Here is a 22,850-nt window from a genome sequence, read left to right as displayed (position 1 = left end):
ATGGGAAAAGTAGGGGCTGGTACCACTGTCTTCCACACAAAGTGGTGATTTGAATTTTGAGCATCTTTTTCCTGATATAGAAAACAAAACCATTTTATAACAAACCTCCACATCCACAGAGCCTCCAGGGCAGCACCAAGGAAGGAGGTGTTTCCAGTTAGCCCCCAGGAGAAGCTCTTGCATGTGTGTGCAGAGACACATTTTTGATGGAAGTCTTAAGTCCCAAGCTGAAGGAAAGGAGTTCTCGGCTGAATCGGGGAAGAATTTGTATCAGAAGTTCTGGGAAGAGAACCTGGACCATACTGAGTTGAGGCTTCCTCCATCCTGATCCCTGAGAGTTGTGTGCTGGCCTTTTGTCGAACCCTGGCTTCTTGTGTTCTCTGCTTTCTCCATAACTTCCTTAGCTCCTCTGAGCTATGAGTTCAAAGGGTGGGATGGTGATAAATCTTGGATTGAGGCCAAAGACAGCACAGAAGAAATCCTTTTCCAAACTTGCCCCTTTTTGCAGTTGCTAAGATTGATGCTACACTGTAGTGATCACAGCCAAGGCCCAAGCAGCCCATCTGGTTTGCAGTTGTTTCTAGGCACTCTAAAGCCTGCCCACTTAGCCATTTCCCCTACTTCCTGCGCTCCCCCTCGGCCCTCACTGCTCTCTGACTTCAGTTCTCTCTGTAGGCTCAACAACTCGTTGCTTTTCTAGAAGGTCATAACAGAACCTATCTATCCCTCTAGCATGGTTGCCCCCAGGGACTTAAGTAATGGAGCCGAAATACTCCAGTCCATCCTAAGACAACTAGACTAATAGTCCTTAAATTACCAACAATTCTGAGTTCGTCACTATAGCTAGCAGCCATGCAAGATATATGTTTTTTTAAGAACTGGAGTTACCTGCCTTAGACAGACCCAGTTTACTGGGTTTAGGACCTTTGCTGCCGAAAGTGGGTGTGGGGAGAAAGCTCTTAGCTCAGTCTGCCTCTGCCTTGCTCATGGTTTTTAAAGGGGTCTTTTCCTTAGCAAAAGGTGAAAACTCTGAAATGGACTGAATTATTCCTACAGGCCTGTTGGATTGGGTCCATGGCATTTTAGGGGGAAAAAATGGATTTGTGATATTTGAAATTTTAGGAATTTCACACAAAAATTCAGATTTCTGACTCTTCTGGAAATAAGCAGTTCAAAATGGAATGAATGCAGTGGCTCTGCAGTTCAGGGCTCACGAGCCCTCATGGCAATCACAGGCTGCCCATTTTAGCAAGGTCCCAAGAGGTGAGAATGATGGCTTGTGTACCACAGCTACTGCTACTTGGATTATTGTGAAGATTAAAGTAGAGAGGGGGAGATATATTGGGGAATGAATTTTAAGCCAGGGCTTAAAGTTAGAAGGGTGAAGGCAGAGCAGAGCAGTATTAGGTGCAGCAGAAGTGCTCATGCTTGAGATGAGAATTTCCCCTGAAAATCATAAAATCACCCAGAAGAGAACAGATCTGGCTCCAACAATGATCTATGTCACCTGGCGTCATGTTGCATCAGCATTATGTTAAAAGTTGGGATTGCTCAGCCGGCGTGGTTCAGTGGTTGAGTGTTAACCTATGAACCAGGAGGTCAGGGTTCAATCCAGGTTAGGGCACATGCCCAGTTTGTGGCTCATCCCCAGTAGGGGGTGTGCAGGAGGCAGCTGATCAATGATTATCTCATCATTGATGTTTCTCTCCTCTCCCTTCCTCTCTCTGAAATCAATTTAAAACAACAACTTGGATTTCTGGAGCCAAACTCCAGATCCAAATCTTCAATCACTGGGACCCAGAAATCTGCATTTCAACAAGCTACCCCTGGTCATTTCCATGCAACATCATATTTTAAAACTGTTTAGAGAGAATGTAAGTCTCTGTTAATATGTGTTATTTGATAAAAGCCCATGTGATTCTCATGCTCTCCATTGGGGGGGGCAAGCTCTCAAGAATCATTGATTTAACATTTTTCAGTTTATAACTAAGGAAAATGAGATTCAGAGGATAGAAAGGGGAATACCATTTATTGAGTGCTAACTATGCCAAACATGGTAAGTGGAGCTTTATAGTTGCCTAATTTAATCTCGCACCTTCATGAGGTAGATACTTTAACCTAATTTTACAACTGAGGAAGCAGGCATGGAGAGACTAAATAACTTACCCAAAGTTGGTTCGGATCCAAGAACTCACATTCTTGACCATTGCTTCCTCAGCAGCCCTATAGAAGGTGAGCAGAGGCCACCACTCACTCCTTTTGGGCTAAATGTCCTGACTGGGCCTCACCTTCCTAATCCATAAAATAAGCTGGAGTGGGGTGCATTAAATGATTTCCAAGACACTGAGAAACTCCACATTGCATACAGTCTTCTGGCTATTTTCCTCCTCTGACCACCTTCTCTAAATGGGTTCCAACTGCAAAAGCCTTGGTTTCTTCTTTTCAAAATACCCCTACATTTCTCTTTCCTTCTTCACTCCACTTTAGATTCCTAAAGCAAATGGAAGAGAGACCCTTAGCAAAGAACCTCTCAACAATCCCAGTGCCAGAGATCTCAGAGAGATGTGCCCCCCTCCCCGCCCCCTCTCCTGTTCATTTTGCCTAAGTGCCCAGAGCTGGGTTCTCCCCAACACCACCACGGCCTGATAAAGATATAGCAGCCTAATAGAATAGTACTTAAAAACAAAATAGCATTCTGCAGTTTTTAAAGGTTTTTACTTACATGATCCTGTTTGGTCTTCACATCAGACTTACCCAAAAGAAGAATTATCTCATTTTACAGAAAGCTCAGAAACAACATGGCCCCATAACAACCAGTTGATGATGCTTGGGATGCTTCTCTGTGCATTGCTCCCACCTGCATACACTACATCTGCCCATGGATGCCCCCTGGATTCCAGAATTGAGTGCATTTTAATGTAAGACCTCGGGGTCCTTAGGTGGGAGGAAGGCAGGCAGCAGGTGGACATGGATTAGCTGTGAAATCAGCACCAGTTGTCTTAGGAGTGGGTATGGAAGAGTAAAGAAAAACTGGCTTAATGGGTGGCAGGGCTGTGTTGCATTAACCATTCCCAACACTATCTCTAGGAAAATTCTGCACCCAGGATGCAATAGCTCCTGCAGTAGGTGATGGTGGCTTCAGGTGACGTGTTGTTGTTTTAAATACGGAACGCTTCACGAATTTGCGTGTCATCCTTGCTCAGGGGCCATGCTAATCGTCTCTGTATCGTTCCAATGTCAGTATATGTGCTGCCCAAGCGAGCACGCAGGTGACGTTTTTGAAGAGGTCATTTCACACACTTCACTGGCACAATAGGACTTCAGCCCCTCTGATTCACTCCCCCTCTTTAGGGCTAATTTGAGATACTGTTTCAAATTGGAATCCAGCACTTAGACTGAGGGGAGGATGTTGATATGTTCAGACAATGCTTTAGGGACCTGGTTAACTTCACAAGCCCACTGGCTTTCCTGAAGGTTGGCAACCTCTCTTACCCTACATGGTTAAAGAGGAGCAAAGAGTGGGGAGAGGAGTGAGGGGACGTTGCAACGCCATCAGAAAATGAGTTCAAGAATTACTCACTGCCCTCTGCCTACTCAGCTAAGGGTTCCTGGAAGAATGAGATTGTGGTGCATTTAGGCAAACTTTCCTGTCTAACCACTTCAGTCCACAGGAGGCATTTTTTCTTGCATCCAGGTCCCAGCAGCCTCCGTCCTACTGAGGAGATTAAAAACACACACACACACACACAAAAAAAAAACCCCAACCCAAATATCTATCGTAACTACTGGCCTTCTCACCATCCCCTGGCGGCAATACCTTGGCTAGGAAAACAGGACGGTCACCGAGGCTGGCGGTCAGACATACTCCACACACCACGCTTCCTTCTCTGCCTCGGCGGAAGCACGGCAATTAGACCCCGGAGTAGCGCGCCTGCCTTCGTCAAACCTCTCGCCACCCCCGCAGACACCTCGAATCTTGACTCGCTGCCCCCGCTTCCTCCGGCTCTTGGTCTCCCCCTTACTGGGGCAGCAGTGAGCGGCTCCGTGTGGCGCGGAGCGTGGGCGTGCTGCGGGGCGACCATGGCTGTAGACTGTTACCTCCGGTTCCCACAGTAACAATCGAAAGCCACGGTTGCCCTGGAGACGCGGGGGCGGGGCGCGTGGCAGCTCCAGTCAGGCTGACGTCAGGACCGAGATGGGGGGGCGGCGGAGGACCGGGCGCTGGACTGCTACAGGGCTGGGCGATGTGCGTGTGGGCCGGCCGCCCCTCGCAGCCCCTGGGGACCAGGGAAGGGACCGCCTGATGGCCGAGCTTGCGCTGGATCAGCACCGCGGACAGCGGCAGCCCGAGCAGCAAGCTCGGGGCTGAGGACTCTAGGGACAGAGGGCCCCGGGTCCGCTGTCCGGGGGCGGGGCCAGGCGTCGGTGGCCGTGACTGGAGACTGTTACTAAGGGCGGCCCGGGCAGTAAGCAGTCCACAGCCAAGGTGCCGGCGCGCTGCCCGGGAGCGGGGGAGGGGAGTGCCTCTGTCGCCAGCAGCTGGGGGCGCTGCTGCTCTTCCTCCCCCGCGTCTCCCGCCTTTCTGGGCTCCAGCGCTAGCGGACAGGCACGCGGCCCTTGACGTCAAAGCCCTGTGACGTCAAAGACGTCCCTGTTGAAAGGCACTTCCGGAGGGGGGTCGGTGGGGTGGAGCGGGGCGGTCCTGCCGAGGCCCCACCCCCGCCCGGTCCTGAGAGAACAGCTCCTCGCGCAAAGGCGAGAGGCTGCCGATGTGCGTGTGGGCTGGCAGACGGGACTCAGAGGGACGCGGAGGCCAGCCCGACGGGTCGGGACTGGTGGGGGGGCGCCCCGGTGGAACGCAGGGCGGGGGTCCTGAGAGAGCCGCAGCGGGTGCCCAGCTTAGCCGGCGGGGGCAGCAGGGCTGAGTCACCGCGCTGCGGGGAGGGGAAGGAGGGGGTGCGTCTCCTGAGGCACCAGCATCTTCGCCCCACTTTCTTGGGAGGATGGCGCAGGAGCCCCAGGTAAAACCGCGGGCGCTCTGGGGCCGGTCCTCTGCTCGATGCTCCTCCGAAGTGGCTGCGTCTGCATCCGGGCGCGGGCAGGTGCTGCACAGGGTTCTGTGTACGCTCTGGCCCGGGCTCCACCAGCTACGAGGGAACCCTCGCCCCCCACCCCGTCCCCACCCCCACCTCACAGGGGCCCTCCAACCCACCGCCTGCCGTCCTCCTCAGGGCCCTCCGTCCCTGTCTGTCGCCCGTCGATCGGTCGGTCCCGCTTACCTGTCCGGCCGCGTCGCGCCCGCGCGCGCTCGCCTCCCGCAGCCCGGCTGGCGCGGCGGCTTTTATAGCCGCGCGTAGTACTCGTGCGGCGGCTCATTCATGCGGCCGCGGCTCCTACACACTGACGTGCTGCCGACGTCAGCAGGGAATTTAGGAAACGGGAAGAGGGGCTATTTATAGTGGCGAAGGGGCGGGGTGTGGGGACCTAGGCGTTGGGGAGGGCGCCCGGAAGCAGGAACAGGGAGGGGAGCCCGTGCCCCTGTACCGTCTACAAGGGGTTAACTTTCCGGAACTGCGGGCTGGGGGCCTGCGGGAGATAGTGCCACTCTGGACACAGCCCCACCCCGCCCGGCCTTCCAGGTCCTCACCCGGCAGTCCCCACTCTCACACCTCAGGTCCTGGACCCAAGGGCTCTGTGACGTCACAAGATGTACCCCGGCGGTGGCGGCGTTATACTCCAGAGCCCCTGAGGTGTCGATCACTGAGGTGGGGGCAGGGAGGAAGCTGGGCCCTCGGAGAGCAGCATCTAGAGCTGTGCTGTGCGGGAGAAGAGTGGGGAAGCTGAGGGTCTTGGGAGGCTTTGTAGGAGGAGGCTGGGCCTGGAAGGAGTGCCCAGTGGGGGTCCAGGTACCAGTGGGAGCTGGAGACCCGAGGCCAAGCAGGAAAACTGAGGACAGGCACGAGGCCCTTGGACTCTCAGAAATGAGCAGGTGCGGGGGTGGGGCGGTTCCTCTGTGGGGAAGTTGGGCAAAAGGTGTCAGGAGAAGGGGGGGGGGTGAGAGGGAGAGGAGCCTCAGCAAGTGAAGGGGGGCTGACAGGTCGTGGGCAGTGTCAGTTTCAGAGCCTGGCACCCAGCAGGCCGAGTTTAGGACGCATCTGTGGAATAATGGGCATATGAGCTCACATGAGCGTAAGAATGAGTGAAGGAGACCCAGGGCTCAGCAGCCTGGCAGAGAGGGCTTTCAAGGGTGTGGCAGAGCAGAGCCCACTTCCGGGAGGAACTAGAGTTCCTGGAGGTCAGAATTGGCAGGAAGGGGACATGCCATGTGGGGCAGAGTTCCCCTGGACAGGAGCAGGGAAATGAATGATCCTGGCCCAACCTAACTCCATCAATTGAGGAGGGCTCTAAGTGGGGGAGGGAATGTGTTCAGAGTTAGGAGCTGGATTGGGGTGGGGAGAGGAAGGGCCAGGCCAGACTAGGTGGGACTAGGGAGGGAGGGAAAGGTCACAGATTGAAGATCGGAATCCACAGGAGGGCAGTTAGGCTGGGGGCAGTTCTGTAAGGCCCTCCATGTAGATATAAGGACAGCTTGAGGGTAGGGGCTGGAGCAGTTAAGTTGACTTGGAAATCATCTGGTATCTGTCAAGAGTGTTAAAGAAAAACAAGGAGCCTGCTGGCTTGGCTCAGTGGTTGAGAGTTAACCTATGAAGCAGGAGGTCTCGGTTTGATTCTGGGGTCAGGCCACATGCCCAGGCTATGGGTTTGATCCCTGGTGTGGGGCATGCAGGAGGCAGCCAATCAATGATTCTCTCTCATTATTGATGTTTCTCTCTCTCTCCCTCTCCTCTCTGAAATAAATAAAAATATATTTTAAAAAGAAAAACAAGGACAGTGGGCACAGCAGACACTGGGGTGGGTTCACAATGGACAGACTCCTCCCCTGCACAAGAGACACAGAGAGAAGGGCTCCTTGAGGCGCTAGGATCTGGCCCCTCCAAGAGGATAAAAGATGGCAGCAGAAATGGGGCCAGAGAGGTTCTCCGTACTCTTTGGGAATCTGGCCACCCTGAGTCCTTTTTCTGCTCCAGGCTTTGTCCCAGAGCTTATCTTCTTCAGGAATGCCTTCCTGCCTGGGGAAGGAACTCCTATCCATCCATCAAAGCCCAGCTCCAAGAACACTTCTGAGGAGCCTTCCCGCCTCCCTCCAGCTCCCCATTCACTTTCCCCCCTCAGCAAACAGCATGACCCTCTGCCCATAGAGGCGGGCAGCTCTGGAGCTCACCATTTTCATTCTGGGAACCTCACCACTTCCCTGGTGAGGACACCACGGGGAGACGGAAGAGAGGAACTGGGATAAGAATGACCCAGAACACGACTGAAAACAGGGTGAGGGCGGACTCAGGATGCGGTGAGAGTGAGAAGGACCCGCAGAGACCCGTAGCCATCGCCTGGCCCCGAGGCCATGAAGTCGCCTGCGGAGGAAAGGGAGCCTCCTGGGGGCTATCGAGCCCTTGGTGTCGGTCTGGGACCGAGAGTGGCCGCACCCGCGTTCCCTCAATGAATGACTCAGTCACTGCCTCTGGAGGGGACTTGGGGGCTGAGAACCGCACGGGAGGGGGGGCAGGGAGTGCGGCGCCATCCGCACAGCAGCCCCGCGTGGTTGCTAAGCTCTCCAAGGCCTTGGAGAGAAGCGGTCTGGGCGAACCTCACCGGTTACTATGGTAACTCTGCGCCCCAGCCTCTGGTGCGGCGGCTGAGGAAGGCGTACCCAATCAGAAGCTGCAGGGGTTCTCGGGAACCCACTCCCACCCCTCACGTGTGGGCGGGGGTTAGGAGGTGTGGGGAGGAGGCGGAGCGTGGGCCGCAACGAGATCTGGTGCCCGCTACCAGCCTGATGCAATGGCTGGGCAGCGGGGAATACTTCCGGAGTAGCTCAGCGAGTGCCTGCACATCAGTGCCGGATCCCCTCCCTCCCAGACGGGGAGTCACCTGCAAGAACAGGGCCTTCACCTGGGGTGCAGGACTTTGCGGAGGGGGGACCCCAGGCTGCAGGCCTTCTTGCCCCATTTCTCTCCAGTCAGTGGGTTGGAGACGCGGTCGTCCAATCGGGTTTCTCAGAGCGACTCACTTGGGGAATCTGGGGGCTGGAGTCACTTCTGCAGGACCCTCAAGAGGCGTCCGGCCATTCCTAGTCGAGCATCCTGAGGTCCTTCCGGAGACCAAGTTCAGGGCGAGCTGTTTGGGTAACCCCTCTGCCCAGATTCACGGGGGATCCTATGTGGCAGCCCAGGGGTATCTCAAAGAGCCAAACCTGGCTCTCGGAAGGGGGCAAGTGTGTGTGTGTGTAAACATGCGTGCCCATTGGTGTCAAAATCTGGAGAGGATCTGGCTGCAAATGAGCTTACTCTGTGCATACCTAACCCATGTGTATGAGTGAGGGTGGGTGTGCTTGGGGTGGGTATAAATAGTTCCATCCAGGAATGTCTGAAGAGAGTTAACTGGGATCTTGTCTACCCACACCCCACTCCCCACTCCCCGCCTTACGATTTCCGTAACTTCCCTTCCACCATTCAAAGCAGGACTTCTCTGAATTGGGGCAATGTGAGAATCTGGAAATATGTACACGGAAGCGTTCAGCACAAAACCCCGGGATGTGGGTGGCTCTTATGTCCGGGACTTGGGTCCCCAGGTGGGCACATCTGGGAGGGTGATCTTTCGAATAGCCCCCCTTCCCGGATCCAGCTGCGCATCTGCTCGCCCTCCAGCCCAGGTGCGCGGGAGGGAGGTTGTGGCTGTGTCGCGCAAAGCCCCACGCTGCCGCGAGGTGGCGCCATAGTTGCAGCAGAGCCTGCTGGCTCGGGCCGCTCCAGATAAGAGTGTGCGGAAAGCGCGGCGGGGCTGAGACGCGACCAGGACGCGGGGAGGACGGACCAGCAGGACAGACCGACCGGGGGCCCGGCGGGCGGAGGGCAGCGCAGCGCAGCCACGTCCCCCCCTGGATCCGCCGGCAGCCGGGCCCGGGGCTTCCGACATGCCCCCCAGGTGGGTCCTCGGGCTGGGGACCGGGAGGGACAGGGGACCAGGACAGCCCGGTCCTCGCGCTCTAGCCGCCTCGGGGTGCATCCTCCCGTGCGAGCGTCCCGACGCGGCTGGCGTTCAGAACTTCGGGTGTCGCCCTTAGAGGACTTAAGACCACCGGATCGCTGATCTGCTCCGGGTTCACGGCGGGGTCAGCAGCCCGGGCCGGCTCTGCCCGCACATGGGCTGGAGAGGCGAGGAAGGGGAGAGCTGGCGGGTGGGGCTGGCAGGGGCGCTGCCCTGGCACAGCTCGGCTCCTGGCAGCAGGGCGGGTGGGGCGCCGGCTAGGAGCTGCCACCGCCGCGGGGAGGGAAGCCTGGCCCGGTTGCAACCGCAGGTAACGGGTCGCGAGGCCCTTGCGGACCAGGCGGGGAACAGTGTCAGGCCGGCGAGCCGGCGGGCAGGGCAGCTCAGGGCTCGGCTCAGGCCCTGCCGCTGCCCGGCTGCTGAAATGGGGGGCGAGAGGAAAAGCTAGGAGTTGAAGGACTGGGGCTGGCGCGCCCCTCCCGGCCTGGCTGAAGTTGGGAAACTTTTTCCTAAGTTTGGGCGGCGGAGTTCCAGTGGAGAAGGGGCCGAGGGGAGCTGGGGAGGGAGGCGCCGGGCCGCGAATGCAGACCTAAGGCCGAGGCCGGGCCCGGACTCGGGTGGGGCGCAGGCCGGGGTCAGGGCCGCAGCCGGCTGTGCGCCGTGCCCGCCCGGGGCGCTGCCCCCTCCCTCCCCTGGGAGCTGCGTGGCTCCCCCTCCCCCCCACCTGCTTCCTGCCTCAGCCTCCTGCCCCGATATAACGCCCTCCCCGCGCCGGGACCCGGCCTTCGTGCTCTGCCCGCCACGGCAGCGGCTGTCTCCGCTCGCCGCGCCGGGCCGCAGCCGCCGACCGGGCCCCGACTAGGGCCTGACAGCCCCGGGCCAGGGCGGCACCACGGCGGCCACAGCGCTCCCCTCCTCCGGATCACTTCCCCCAACTGGGGCAACTTCTCCCGAGGCGGGAGGCGCTTTTCACTCGGCTCCCTCAGATCCCAGTCGGGCAAACTCCTCGGTCCTGAATGACTTTTCCTGAAGCGGACATTTTCCTCAAATCGGGTAACTGTCTCTGAAAGGGTCACTTCATCCAAACAGTTTTCCTCTTCGAAGCCCCCAGAACCCAGCTTGTGTAACCGGGTGCCTCCGGGTGAGGGGGTGCAGGCCAGCCTGGCCTCCTCTCCACCAGCCACTCTTCTGCTCTTTCTGGTCCGGTCCAGGCGCCCACACTCGGAGGCTACTCATCCTCCACCGGTGCCCAGGCTGGTGCTCGATGCCCCTGCCCAGTTGAAGGAAAGGGGAAGTGGAGGGGAGAGGCGCTGGGCTGGGAACAGGCAGCGAGGGCTCCTGCGGCCCTGACCCGACTGGTGTGTATCCCCGCAGGAGATTGTGCTGGGCAGACGATGCTGGACACGATGGAGGCGCCCGGCCACTCGAGGCAGCTGCTGCTGCAGCTCAACAACCAGCGCACCAAGGGCTTCTTGTGCGACGTGATCATCGTGGTGCAGAACGCCCTCTTCCGCGCGCACAAGAACGTGCTGGCGGCCAGCAGCGCCTACCTCAAGTCCCTGGTGGTGCATGACAACCTGCTCAACCTGGACCATGACATGGTGAGCCCGGCCGTGTTCCGCCTGGTGCTGGACTTCATCTACACCGGCCGCCTGGCTGATGGCGCAGAGGCTGCAGCGTCGGCAGCAGTGGCTCCGGGGACCGAGCCGAGCCTGGGTGCTGTACTGGCCGCTGCCAGCTACCTGCAGATCCCGGACCTCGTGGCGCTGTGCAAGAAGCGCCTCAAACGCCACGGCAAGTACTGCCACCTGCGGGGCGGCGGCGGCGGCGGCGGCGGCTATGCACCGTATGGGCGGCCGGGCCGGGGCCTGCGGGCCGCCACGCCCGTCATCCAGGCATGCTACTCGTCCCCAGCCGGGCCTCCGCCGCCGCCCAGCGCCGAGCCGCCGTCGGGCCCGGAGGCCGCAGTGAATACGCACTGCGCTGAGCTGTATGCCTCGGGCCCCGGGCCGGCCGCCGCACTCTGCGCCCCGGAGCGCCGCTGCTCTCCGCTCTGCGGCCTGGACCTGTCCAAGAAAAGCCCGCCGAGCTCCGCGCCTCCCGAGAGGCCTCCGGGCGAGCGCGAGCTGCCTCCGCGCCCAGACAGCCCTCCCAGCGCCGGCCCCGCAGCCTACAAGGAGCCGCCGCTCATCCTGCCGCCGCTGCCGCCACTGCCCTTCCAGAAGCTGGAGGAGGTCATTCAGCCTCCGGACCCGTTCCGTGGCGGCAGCGCCAGTCCGGGACCCGAGCCCCCCGGCCGCCCTGACGGGCCCAGCCTCCTTTACCGCTGGATGAAGCACGAGCCAGGCCTGGGTAGCTATGGCGATGAGCTGGGCCGGGAGCGCGGCTCCCCGGGCGAGCGCTGCGAGGAGCGCGGCGGGGACCCGGCCACCTCGCCCGGGGGGCCTCCGCTTGGTCTGGCGCCGCCGCCGCGCTACCCGGGCAGCCTGGACGGGCCCGGCGCAGGTGGCGACGGCGACGACTACAAAAGCAGCAGCGAGGAGACTGGCAGCAGCGAGGACCCCAGCCCGCCCGGCGGCCATCTCGAGGGCTACCCATGTCCCCACCTGGCTTATGGCGAGCCTGAGAGCTTCGGCGACAACCTGTACGTGTGCATCCCGTGCGGCAAGGGCTTTCCCAGCTCTGAGCAGCTGAATGCGCATGTGGAGGCGCACGTGGAGGAGGAGGAGGCACTATATGGCAGGGCCGAGGCGGCTGAGGTAGCAGCGGGAGCCGCCGGCCTTGGGCCCCCTTTTGGAGCGGGTGGGGACAAGGTCGGTGGTGCTCCCGGCGGACTGGGCGAACTGCTGCGGCCATACCGCTGCGCGTCGTGCGACAAGAGCTACAAGGACCCGGCAACACTGCGGCAGCACGAGAAGACGCACTGGCTTACCCGGCCCTATCCGTGCACCATCTGCGGGAAGAAGTTCACGCAGCGCGGGACCATGACGCGCCACATGCGCAGCCACCTGGGCCTCAAACCCTTCGCGTGCGACGCGTGCGGCATGCGCTTCACGCGCCAATACCGCCTCACCGAGCACATGCGCATACACTCGGGCGAGAAGCCCTACGAGTGCCAGGTGTGTGGCGGCAAGTTCGCCCAGCAACGCAACCTCATCAGCCACATGAAGATGCACGCCGTGGGTGGCGCAGCTGGCGCAGCTGGGGCGCTGGCGGGGCTCGGGGGGCTGCCCGGCGTCCCCGGCCCGGATGGCAAAGGCAAACTCGACTTCCCCGAGGGCGTCTTTGCTGTGGCCCGCCTCACAGCTGAACAGTTAAGCCTGAAGCAGCAGGACAAGGCGGCCGCAGCCGAGCTGCTGGCGCAGACCACGCACTTCCTGCACGACCCCAAGGTGGCGCTCGAGAGCCTCTACCCGCTGGCTAAGTTCACCGCGGAGCTGGGCCTCAGCCCGGACAAGGCGGCCGAGGTGCTGAGTCAGGGAGCACACCTGGCTGCGGGACCCGACGGCCGGACCATCGACCGTTTCTCGCCCACCTAGATCGCCCCTTGCCGGCCCGCCTGGTCGCCGCCGCGTGGCCCCCCGGCCCGCGCTCCTAGGCAGTGGGGCGGCGGCAGCTAGCAGGCAAACCTCGCCGGGACAACTAGAATAGCAGCGGCAGCGTCACCGCAGTGGCGGCGGCCCCACCTCCGCGGCCTCACCTGGCCTCACTGCTTTGTGCCTTAGCCCGGGGATGGGGGTGAGGGGAAAACCCCGGGATGGGGGTGGGTTGGGGGAAGGGAGATTTATATTTTTGATATCAGCTTTGACCAAAGGAGACCCCCGGCCCTTCTCCGCCTCTTCCTGTGGTTCGTCGGCCCCCTCCCCCCGGCTCCGTGCTGCTCTTGGGGGTAGGGGTGTCACTGTTGGGGCACTCCCAGCCCTACCTCCGGCCCTTGCGACCACACCCATTCTCACTGTGAATCTCCCCGCTGGGGTCGGAGCGTCGGGCAGGGTTAGGGAGCTGGGAGGGGACTGAGCCGGCCGGAGGGCCCCCTGCCCCCCGCTCCCGCCCGCCCCGGGACTGATAATGTGAAGTTCCTCATTTTGCACAAGCGGCACTATCCCCAGGGCCAACCCTTCCCTCCCTCTTAAGTCAGAGGGCTGAGACAGCCCGGTCTACCGGTCTCCCACTCCTGCGGTGTCCTCTCCCCCTTCCCTGAGGCCCCGGACCATATTTATTGCATGCGCCCCGGGCAGCCCCATACCCCGAGCCCAGGCAGGGCTGGGCTGGAACGTGGTCTCTTTAGCTCCCTCCTCCTCTTTTGTATATTTTCTACCTTGTACACAGGCTCTTCCAGAGCCGCTTCCATTTTCTATACTCGAACCAGAAAGCAATAAAGCAGTAATCAAGGACCCTGGACCCTGCAGCTCTCTTCTGCCTTGCACTAGGACCTGGTGGCAGCACCAGGGTGGGTGGAGGGACCAGACACAGGGGCAGAACCTTGGAACCTTCCTCCCTCCCCAGCCCAGAGACAGATCAGCAAGAGGTCAGGTATGTCTCATAACTAAAAATTTATTAAGGAAACAAAACCAGTGCTGCAAATAGGACAGAAAGGAGATCTGGGTCTCCCACCCACCCAGTCATTAGCCTTCATCCAGGGCAGAGGATCTCAAAGGAGGCTGGGGACATTGTACCCCAAAGAGCCCGGTTTTCTGAGGCCCTGGGAACCTTATACCCCCAAACCATTGGCTGTGGCTCCCCTATACAGTCCGTCCTCCTGGCATAATCTCCGGCCTCAGGAGGACACAGCCATGCTCCCATCCTCTGGGCAGGCTATACATACAGTTAGGGGTTCTGAGGGATACCCCCACTGGTCCCATCAAAACTTACTCCTGGCTTCTCGTCAAAACCCTGTCTTCCCCGCACCCCTGTTCCTGGGTTGAGAAAATGAATTCCCAGTACAGTAGGAAGCCTCCTGAGTGAGGCTTTGAACACAGGTGCCAACTAAAGAGGCAACAAAAAACTCAAAGGTCCTGTGTCGAGCTCTTCTAGGGCAAAGCTAGAAATAGGGTGCAAACTCGAGGCTAGGCAATGCTCTCCTCCAGGCACGAGCCTGGAAGTTCTCATAGCACAGGGGCCTGGGAAAGAAGATTGGGGCGGGAAGCTTAATTAGGTTCATGGCACAGGTACTGGAGGAAGAGGGAGATTCAGAGTGAGAACACCCATGGCAAGGAACTGAGGTGAGATTGAGGGGACCAGGAAGGTGAGAGGGATCAACTAGAAAGAGGAGGGTGGGGCTGATTCAGGGGGGAGAGAAGGAGAAGGAGAGAGGAGGGGAGAAATGAGAAAATCTGAGGAAATTTTGTCCAGTGGGAACTAGAGCAAAAGGAAGGCCAAGGGGAGAGGAAGCAGGCAAAGGCCACCCAGGAAGCATGGGCCTGAGACCAGATGTCCCTTCCCTCTAGACCCCTGACCATTCATGGGGAAAAAGTGGCAAAGTGTAATGGACCCAGACTGGTAAGGGCAGGAAGAGCAGCAGGATGGGGTGTGTGTGTGTGTGTTTGGGGTGGGGCAGAAGAAGTGGGGGTCTAGGGCTGCTGTATGGAACATGGTGTCCAGAGCCCAACTTAGGTCCATGTGGGAACCCAGGCCTTGAGGGAAAGACCCCCTGGGCACTCTCTTCATGGTGTGGCCAAGCCTCTTGGACACGTTCAGCACAGGGGCTCTGAAGGAGATTAAAGGGACCCGTGACTTCACCTGCATCTGATGGAACTGCTAACCTCCCTAACCCATCTCCACTTGAGAAAGTGGCTGACTCCGAGGCTGAGAAAGCCTTCCCCCGGCCCTTTAAGTGGGCAGGGGAGGGAGAAAGGCTGCGAGCACGGGCAGCCTATCTAGCTCGCCCACCTGCTGTCACTGCAGCCAGCCACCTCCCTACTAAATCTTGACAGCCCAGGAGGGTCCCAGCAGCTTCCGCCCAACCCTTGGGAGGGGCTCTGTGAGGAGCAGCTCCCCCACAGCACGGCCACGGTGTGGGTTGGAAGAGGATGGTTTATTGTCTGGGTGGATTGGTGGCTCAGGCATGTGGGCATCTTCCGTGCTACACTGGGCACCTGGTGGCCTCTCAGGAACGGTTCCATGGGGGGTGGGCCCCAGTGTGGCCTCCTCAGCCCACCTGGGCCCACGTGAGGAAGGCCGGGATGTCCCGCACAGGCACATTCCTCGTCAGTGCTTTCACACGCAGGTTTCGGTCATCTGTCAGCAGCACCACCTCCCGCAGTAGCCGGATGGGCTCCTCTGTTGGCACAAGAGAGCAGAAGAACCTCTCTGAGGCAGGAGACAGACACTGCCAGCCTCTCCGCTCTCTGGAGAGGAGAATGGCCCTGGTGGTGGGGGGGGGGGGCGGGTGAAGGCCGCTTCCACAAATCCCTTCCCTCAGGCAGATGATCAGCTGAGGATGCCCCTCCCCTGCTGGCTTCAGGAGGGCCATGCCGGAGAGGCTGGCCTTCTGCTTTGGACCCCCGTCTCTTGCATAGGGCTGTGCTGCCTTGTGTCCCGAGAGCTGCCCAAACCGCTGGCCTCCACACACCTCTCCCAGCACTCTGAACTGAGGGAGCAGAAGCAGCCCCTTTCCTCCCACTCCTACTGCATGGCTGGTCCTGGACTCAGAACACTTGTCTTACTACACATCCTCTCCCTCCAAGGCCAGCAGGTCTTAATACCCTATTAAGATGTAGAAAACAGTATCCAGGCCTCCCAGATGTGAGGAGAGGGGTTAGCTCAAGGGAGCTCTGAGGGGAGGGCAAAAGGGTCCTTGGCAAAGTCGTACGAAGGTGGTCCTGAGGCTACAGTCAAATGATTTCCTCTATTAAATAAAAGTAATCCATGGTGAAAAGCACAGAAGAGGAAAAAAGGAAAGGTAAAGCCAGGCTCATCTTCCCAGTTCTCTCCCTTCCTGTGTCCCTGCCTTGTTCCCAGGTAGACCTCTTTCAGATTTCTTTATACACATTTACAAGTATATATATTTGTTGTATAAGCTTCCCCCCACAACTTTACACTCATACTAGCCATACTTACTTTATTCAAATTTTATGCATTTTAAGATCTTTCTATACTGACACAAATAGCCTTCAATCCTGTTAGAGGACTTTTAGCAGGATGCCTTCCACCACCTCTCTTCCCCTAATTCCCTAACCTTTTAATGTATTGGGGAGAATTTAAGCTAGGGCCAAGTACTCACACAGTGACATCCCCACCCCTGGCAAGGCCCCTCAGGTGGCAAGTCCACTCCTCAGTCCCAGGCTGGGTGTTTCCAGACGGAGGGCCGGCAGACAGTGAGGCACAGGGGACATCCTGCGGGGCTTACTAACTGCGGGTGCTGGCTGGGCTGGGGGATTGTAAACGTCCATGTCTGGACCTGAGCAGTTTCAGGCTTTCCAGCTCCAGGCAGGGAGGCTGAGAACTGGCTGTCAGCCTTAGGAGGAATTGGGGGGGAGGAGGAGGGAGAGGCACTTGAGGCTGATGGTGGAGAGAGAAGGGGAGAGTGGAAGGAGGGTGTGATGGGAGGTGAGGGGCTGTGGTGGGCAAGAGGGAGAGGAAGGTGGCCATGGATAAAGGGGATGCTCTGAGACCACTCAACTGTCTGGGCCTGACCCTCTGGGGTGTGTGAGTGCAGGGTGGGGTGGGGTGGTATCGTGCAGTGCTGTGTGGGACTCCCAGCTGGCTGTCTGAGTCTGTCTGCAGCCCCGCCATTCCTGCCCTGGGACTCAGACCAGGAGAGTCCCAGGCTTTAGGTCAGCCAACCGAGGCCCAGCGTTGCTGGCAGGGGTCTTCAGGGGTTTCTGTGGATACTTTGAGACATTTTTAACAATAAACATCCTCTGTTTTGACACTGGTAACTTCACTTTGTTAGAAACCAGAGGCAGTCATCTTGTCAGGCCCCATCCGCCATAATCCACATGATTTTAAAATTCAACATCGTTTACACATAAACATTTGGTGACAGTTTCTCTGTGAATCTGACAAGTTAATCTGCTAAGAATTCACACTGACAAATAGGGTTTGATTACACCAGCCGTTGCTGATGTAATTCTGATAGGGGCGGACCTCAGGATGGCAGTGGGTTCCTGTATGCTGTTTGGGGTGAAGTGGGGGTGGGGGGTGGGGAGACTAGTATGGCCAAAGCCAAAATGTGTCTTTGCTAAGAACGAAACAGCTCTGAGGCTGGGTGGGGCCGCAGCAGTATCTGTCCCATACTTCCCAACAAGGCCTTCTGCATGCTTGCCTACCTCGCCCAGAAGGTACCCCCCTAGGAAGCTGCCTGGGAGCAGAGCTCAGGTTCCTGCTTGACTCATCCTGGACTCCTTTTTACCCTTGAATGTTCCAAATCTGGTTCTAAGGGACAGTAGGTGCAAGCCATGTGGTAGGACCTGTCTGAAGAGCAGTGTGGACTCACTATCAACCCCTGGCTCAGAGGCCGCGGCAGGAGTGAAGCTGCACTAACGTGGGTGGGAGGAGCAGTAGGAAAGAAGTCAGTCCCCAGACCAGCCTGGAAGCCATGATGAGGAAAATGAGCAGAGGTGGGTGACAACTAAAAGACAATGACAAGAGACTACATATACAAATGGTGAGAATATCAGCTCTGCAGATGACACTGAGCTAGGAGGTCCTAGAATTTCTTCCAAAAGAAATGTCAGATTCCTGGGAGTCAGGAGCAGAAAAACCTGAGCTTCACTGACTCCGAGGGGCTGTACAGGAAGTTCCGGGTTGAGTGAGGAGCTCAAACTCTCGCTCTCAACTCCAGCCAGCCTGCAAAGTACTGCAGCTTACTGCCGTAGGGAGAGAAGAAAAAACCCACTACTCACTGGGGAAGCACCTCCGCCCACGCCTGGCACAGGGCAGACATCAGGGATGAACTAAGAGGATGAGCATGGCCCAGAGCAGGGACCACTGGGGACTGTCCTTTCAGAGCAGAGGGCTGGGCTCAGGAGACTGTGGCCAGAATAAGCTACACTGAATCATAGAGACATTCTTGCTGTCAGAGAACTCACTGAGGACCCAAGAAAGGAAATGGATGCACGCCGAGTGGGAAAGCTCACTGCCTGGGGCTGGCTTCCTGGGCTAGGCCCACCCCTACTTGGCCCACCTGACATCTCCTAGGGGTGGGGGAGCCATGACAGGAGGGTCTGACTGCAGGAGGGCAGGAAACTGAGCTTGCCTCAGCACTGACCTCCCATTTTTCAAACTTTCCTGTAGCCGAGGATGGCAGGACAAGGTAAAGCCGGGGATGGGTGATCTTGAGGCAGAGGCAAAGCTGTACCTTTGTTGGTGGGCATGAAGTCCTTCGCCTTATCTTTGCAGTAGTGAAGGCAGCAGGAGAGGATCAGGTCATCGTTGTTACCCTGGAGGAAGACAGTGTGAGGAGTGCTACTGGGCAGGAGGGGGCGCCAGGCAGAGAAGGCACAGATAAACTCTGCCTCTGGGGTGCTGGGGAGGGTCACCTCCCAGAGTCCCTCCCATCCATGCCCCAGCGAGTCCAATTGTGCCAAGAGTGATCTACAGGACATGAATTCCCATTCCTGGGCCTCGATGGTGGCTGCCCCTCAGCTGCTCACTGACTGACCTTCCTTTAGTCCCCTGCTCCTGGGGACCCTGATCTGAAGGCTGGCTATCTCCCTTTCTGCTGGGGGTCTTACCAGCTGGCCAGTGATGTCCTCACTGCGGAAGGCGATGGATTCGAGTTCGTTGCCACGGCTGGTCAGGGCCCGCAGGCAAGAGTCCCGACTCTCAAATCGCCGCTCAAGAAACTCAATGGACTTCCGGGCCTTTTCCTGCACCACACGGGCATAGCCCCCAGCCCGGTGATCTGTCTCCTGACCCTTGGCCAGGCCATCCAGCTCATTGATCACTGAGGAGACACAGTTCCACAAAGCATCAGTCTCAGCAATCAGCAATTATGTTTATCTTTACCCTAGGCCTCACTTTCCCAACCAGCCCCTCCCAGACCACAGAATCCATCCTGCCCCACAGGAGTCTTCCAGGGAAAGTAGATGACCTTGGGGGGCAAGAAGCATCCCAGACTTTCCACAGTGCTCTCTCCTCTTTCTGCCTCTTCCTCCAGGCACTGAGCTTCTCCTGGGAGGAACTTACAGGGATTTTCTGGAGCTGCTTTATTCAGAGGAAGAAACCTGGCCCCTCTATTGCATTCCTTAGTTATGGGATCAAATTGAAAGGGTTCCTCAGGAGAGGTAAGGGTATGGAGCAGCTAAAGGGAAAGAGGCACTCTCCCTCATCCACTTGGGCCCCCAACCACAGCAGTTCAAGAGGGGGCAAAGTTCTGTGCCCCACGCCCTAGCAGAGGGCAGGGAGGTTACCAAGTGGAACTCAGTAGTCATGGCCTCAGTAGTCATTGCAAGAGTCCTGGTATTCCCCAAAACCATGCCCTTGGCACATTCACCTCCTCTGATGCTGCACGTGTGTGCGCGTGTGCGTGTGTGTGTGTGTGCGTGTGTGCGTGTGTGTGCCTGTCTGCCTGCCTGCCTATGTGTCTGGGACACGGCTTCATTTTCTGGTGAAGATTCTTTCCAAAATTCCAGCCAAAAGCCTGAGGTCAAGTGGGAAATATGCACTCCTTGGGGGCTCTGGGAGAGTTTGGGGTCTGAGGCCTCTCCTCGGTGCAATGATTCATGGCTTGGGGAATCAGCATGAGCATGCTGTTCCATGGTGAGCCTGGCACTCACTGTCTGGGTATTCAGAGACACTTTCTGGAAAAGGCCCATGTGGGAACACACACACACACACACACACACACACACACACACACACGATGCCCATGCTTTCAGCAACCTGAGGCTACAGTGTCCACACAATGTATGGTTGAGGTTGGGGAATAGTGGTGGATGGGTATACGGTACAGAAAACAGAACATCAAACACAAAAAACTGGTATTCCATCCCAAAATCTGCTTTCCTGCTTCCAAACTAAACAGGCTTCAAAGGGGAAGCTTGTTTGTGCTTCTGCACCAGGCGGGGCTTCTCAATGCTGGGGTCAGGCCTAAGGAGCACAGAGCAGGTTAAAGAGCACAAGAAACAAGCAGGCAAGGCTGTTGGCTTAACCCTTTGTGCTCTGGACATGGGGCAGGAGTCTACTGAGGAAGCCTCATTAAACAGGAGCTCCCTATACAGCCCCTGAGAGTCCAAGGCCCTGCCCAGCCGAGAAAGGTTCAAAGAGGCTGGCCTGGACTGTTTTAACAGAGTTGTCATTTCCCAACGCCCCTGGGGGCCATCTATTTATTCGGCATGTATCCTCTGGGTTTTCGCATATATTTGCTCCCTCTCCACCAAATCTGGCTTTCTCCACGGAACCACAAGCTTATCCAAACCAAGGGCGGTAGCCCTGCCATTCACTGGAGCATCAGAGACTAAGGAGATCATGTACATAATAGGGGCCCAATCCATGCTGATGAACAAAAACCCTGTAGTTGGGATGGTGCCTAAGGCTCCTCCTAAGTCTGAGGCTCCTGAGGTGTCACCTCTCTCAGTTACACCATTTCCTGATCATCTAGCAAAAAAGGTGCCCAACTTACTTTCTTCCCCCTGAAAACTCCTGGTAGGAAAGCACAAAGATTCATTTTCCTGAAAGCTGTCCCACCCAGGACCCAGCGAGGGAAGAGGGGAGTTGGAACAACAGGATGGTCTTGCTTGCTCTGCCTTCTGAAGAACAGAAATCCTTTCCTTAGGTCTAAGAGCCTGGGTTTAAGAGGTTCTGGCCAGGCCACATGGGGAGGGGGAAGGAAGACAGGGAGGGTGGAGGCGGGACGAGGGCTGCTTCAGTGCCAACATTCTCAGGTGGTGCTAACGTGTTTCCCACAACCCCCCAGGGTTCTATAGCCTCTGCAGGGGCGGATGTTTCCTGCCCTTTGTTTCCACCCTCATCTGGCACTAAGACACTTGGGACTGGGAGGGAAGGCCCAATGGAACATCTTGGCATGGATGTCAGAGGTGGCTTGGCAGGCTGACTGCCAGTCTGGTGGCTTTTCCAGAGGACAGGGATCCCAAACTTGCTCCAAGTGGCTGCTGAGAAGGGGATATTAAAAACCCTGGGCTTCCCAATCCTCTCTCAGACCCTCTTCCTCCACAGCATAGCCCTCAGCTACATTAGCTGTATCAGTTAGATTAGAAAGGAGCCCAGAGCCCAAAGCCCATCCTGGGCCTGACCTACCACAGAGCTCCAAGAACTAAGGGTGCCTAGACAGTCTCCTGGAGACAGCCCAGCTGGGCTCCTCTGGCCTGAGGATGGAAGCGAGCTAGCTGGGTTCTGAGATGCTGACCCTGCACCAGCACCAATGACCAGACAGTGGTAAGGGCCCAAGTGGCAGGAATCCACAGGCATGAGCCAAGGGCTTGCTCTGGAGGGTTTCTGTCAGCCTGGCCTTAGGGTGACATTGGCCAGAAGAATGCTACCTCGAACCAACAGAATGATCATGAAAAGCTACAAGACAATCAGACCAAAGGCATCTAACCACTTCAAAATCCTCCCAGCCTCCCTGCCAGACCACCCAGCAGCACTGCCGTTATCTGCCAGGGCTGAGTGTTTACCAATAACGGGAACCAGCTTTGCTGTTTTACTGCAAGCTTTATAAGGATAAAAACAAGGGCTGGGCTCATGCAGCCTCTGGTTGCTGGGACACAGGAGTACATTTGCTCAAGCAGTTTAAGCCACGGATCAGCCATAATAATTTGAACTGCTTTGATTATTAAACAATTTTCCTTGCCCCACACATTCCCTACGTCTCTGCAAATCCTGTCTTACACACACAGCAGGGCTCTGCCTGCCTGGCCCCTGGGCTGGGGACATGTGTGTAGAGGGGGCTGCTGGGCACGTGCAGGGCTGCTCTGGCCTGACTCACCGATGAGGGGCACCACCAGGATGTACTTCCTGCTCTCCAGAAGCCGTGCCAGACTGGCCAGGTGGTCAATGAAGCCGTTGGTGTCTGGTACAAGGAACAAGGGTCTGATCTCGAGCTCCATCTGCCTCATCTGACTGTGGTCCTCCAGGACAGCCTACAGGGACACAGAATGGTGAGTGAGCCAAAGAGTGAGCAGGCAGGAGGGTGGGTGAGCCAGGCCCTGACTCCACAGTGTGTCAGCATCCTGCCCCCTGAACCTCTTTCCCCTCCAGAGGAACAGCTAGCCCCTGTCAGGCCTGAGGGACAGGCCCACGGGCTGGGCAAAACACTGCAATAAAAATGGACATAGACCAAATGGCCCAGGGAATGGGCGTGACTGAAACCCTGCCTAAGACTGAGAAAGGACCTGATGGTATTCAAAATAACAGGCTCTGAAAGTAAGACCTTGTGCTAAAAATCTTTAAGGGCGTGTCTGGTTCTTTCTCAATTCAGACACTTTATATATTATATATGTACATATATATCCCAAACAATTTGTATTTCAATTTATTTCACCACGTGTGGTTAAAAAAAAAAAGTTAAATTCAAAGACTACACAAAAAAAGTGATGCTGACAACTAATAATTAATCTCAAAGTCTCCCACAGCAGCAGGAGTCCACACGGGGTGACAGATTAGGGCCTGATCCGCATGTTTGCACAGAGAAAAACTCAGATTGATCAGAATTGCCAACTCCCACTCCCCTTCCCACCCCCAGCAGTGTCTCCTAAACATTAGTCTTTTGTGTTCTACTTGCACTCCTCTGCCATAACTCTGTAAAACCTACACTATTACTTACCTGATGTTTTTCTTTAAAT

The 22,850-nt window shown here is 57.3% G+C and overlaps 2 protein-coding genes and 2 non-coding genes across 6 annotated transcripts in view; 1 reads left to right on the top strand and 3 right to left on the bottom strand.

The window, feature by feature from the left end:
* Window positions 1-3,158: 3,158 nt before the first annotated feature.
* LOC114233860 (U6 spliceosomal RNA) lies at window positions 3,159-3,265 on the bottom strand. Its single transcript, XR_003620049.1, has one exon. It is a non-coding gene; the product is annotated as a U6 spliceosomal RNA (small nuclear RNA).
* Window positions 3,266-4,065: 800 nt separating this feature from the next.
* On the bottom strand, window positions 4,066-4,143 carry MIR132 (microRNA mir-132). The gene has a single exon (NR_129072.2). It is a non-coding gene; the product is annotated as a microRNA mir-132 (primary transcript).
* A 4,778-nt stretch (window positions 4,144-8,921) lies between these two features.
* HIC1 (HIC ZBTB transcriptional repressor 1) lies at window positions 8,922-12,838 on the top strand. 2 transcript variants are annotated; one of them, XM_008147893.3, is made up of 2 exons: window positions 8,922-9,042; window positions 10,480-12,838. In XM_008147893.3, exon 2 carries the CDS (start codon window positions 10,500-10,502, stop codon window positions 12,642-12,644), a length of 2,145 nt encoding a protein of 714 aa, XP_008146115.1. In that variant the 5' UTR covers window positions 8,922-9,042; window positions 10,480-10,499; the 3' UTR covers window positions 12,645-12,838. The 2 variants fall into 2 exon arrangements, with proteins under 2 accessions (XP_008146115.1, XP_008146114.1); XM_008147892.3 differs by lacking the exon at window positions 8,922-9,042 and adding an exon at window positions 10,068-10,158.
* Window positions 12,839-13,639: 801 nt separating this feature from the next.
* SMG6 (SMG6 nonsense mediated mRNA decay factor) overlaps window positions 13,640-22,850 on the bottom strand; it is a 219,430-nt gene continuing 210,219 nt past the window's right edge. For both annotated transcript variants that reach the window (XM_008147894.3, XM_028155061.2), the window contains exons 16-19: window positions 21,995-22,148; window positions 18,783-18,994; window positions 18,407-18,488; window positions 13,640-15,384 (exon numbers count right to left, since the gene is read on the bottom strand). In XM_008147894.3, the coding sequence (XP_008146116.2) occupies window positions 15,254-15,384; window positions 18,407-18,488; window positions 18,783-18,994; window positions 21,995-22,148 (579 nt within the window). In that variant the 3' untranslated portion in view covers window positions 13,640-15,253. The remainder of the gene's footprint in view (window positions 15,385-18,406; window positions 18,489-18,782; window positions 18,995-21,994; window positions 22,149-22,850) is intronic.

This window comes from Eptesicus fuscus, chromosome 20 (assembly GCF_027574615.1).
Source record: "Eptesicus fuscus isolate TK198812 chromosome 20, DD_ASM_mEF_20220401, whole genome shotgun sequence".
NCBI classification, from domain to species: Eukaryota; Metazoa; Chordata; class Mammalia; order Chiroptera; family Vespertilionidae; genus Eptesicus; species Eptesicus fuscus.
The sequence above is the reverse complement of the archived record's forward strand: the minus strand, read 5'-3'. Positions and strand labels throughout refer to the sequence as shown.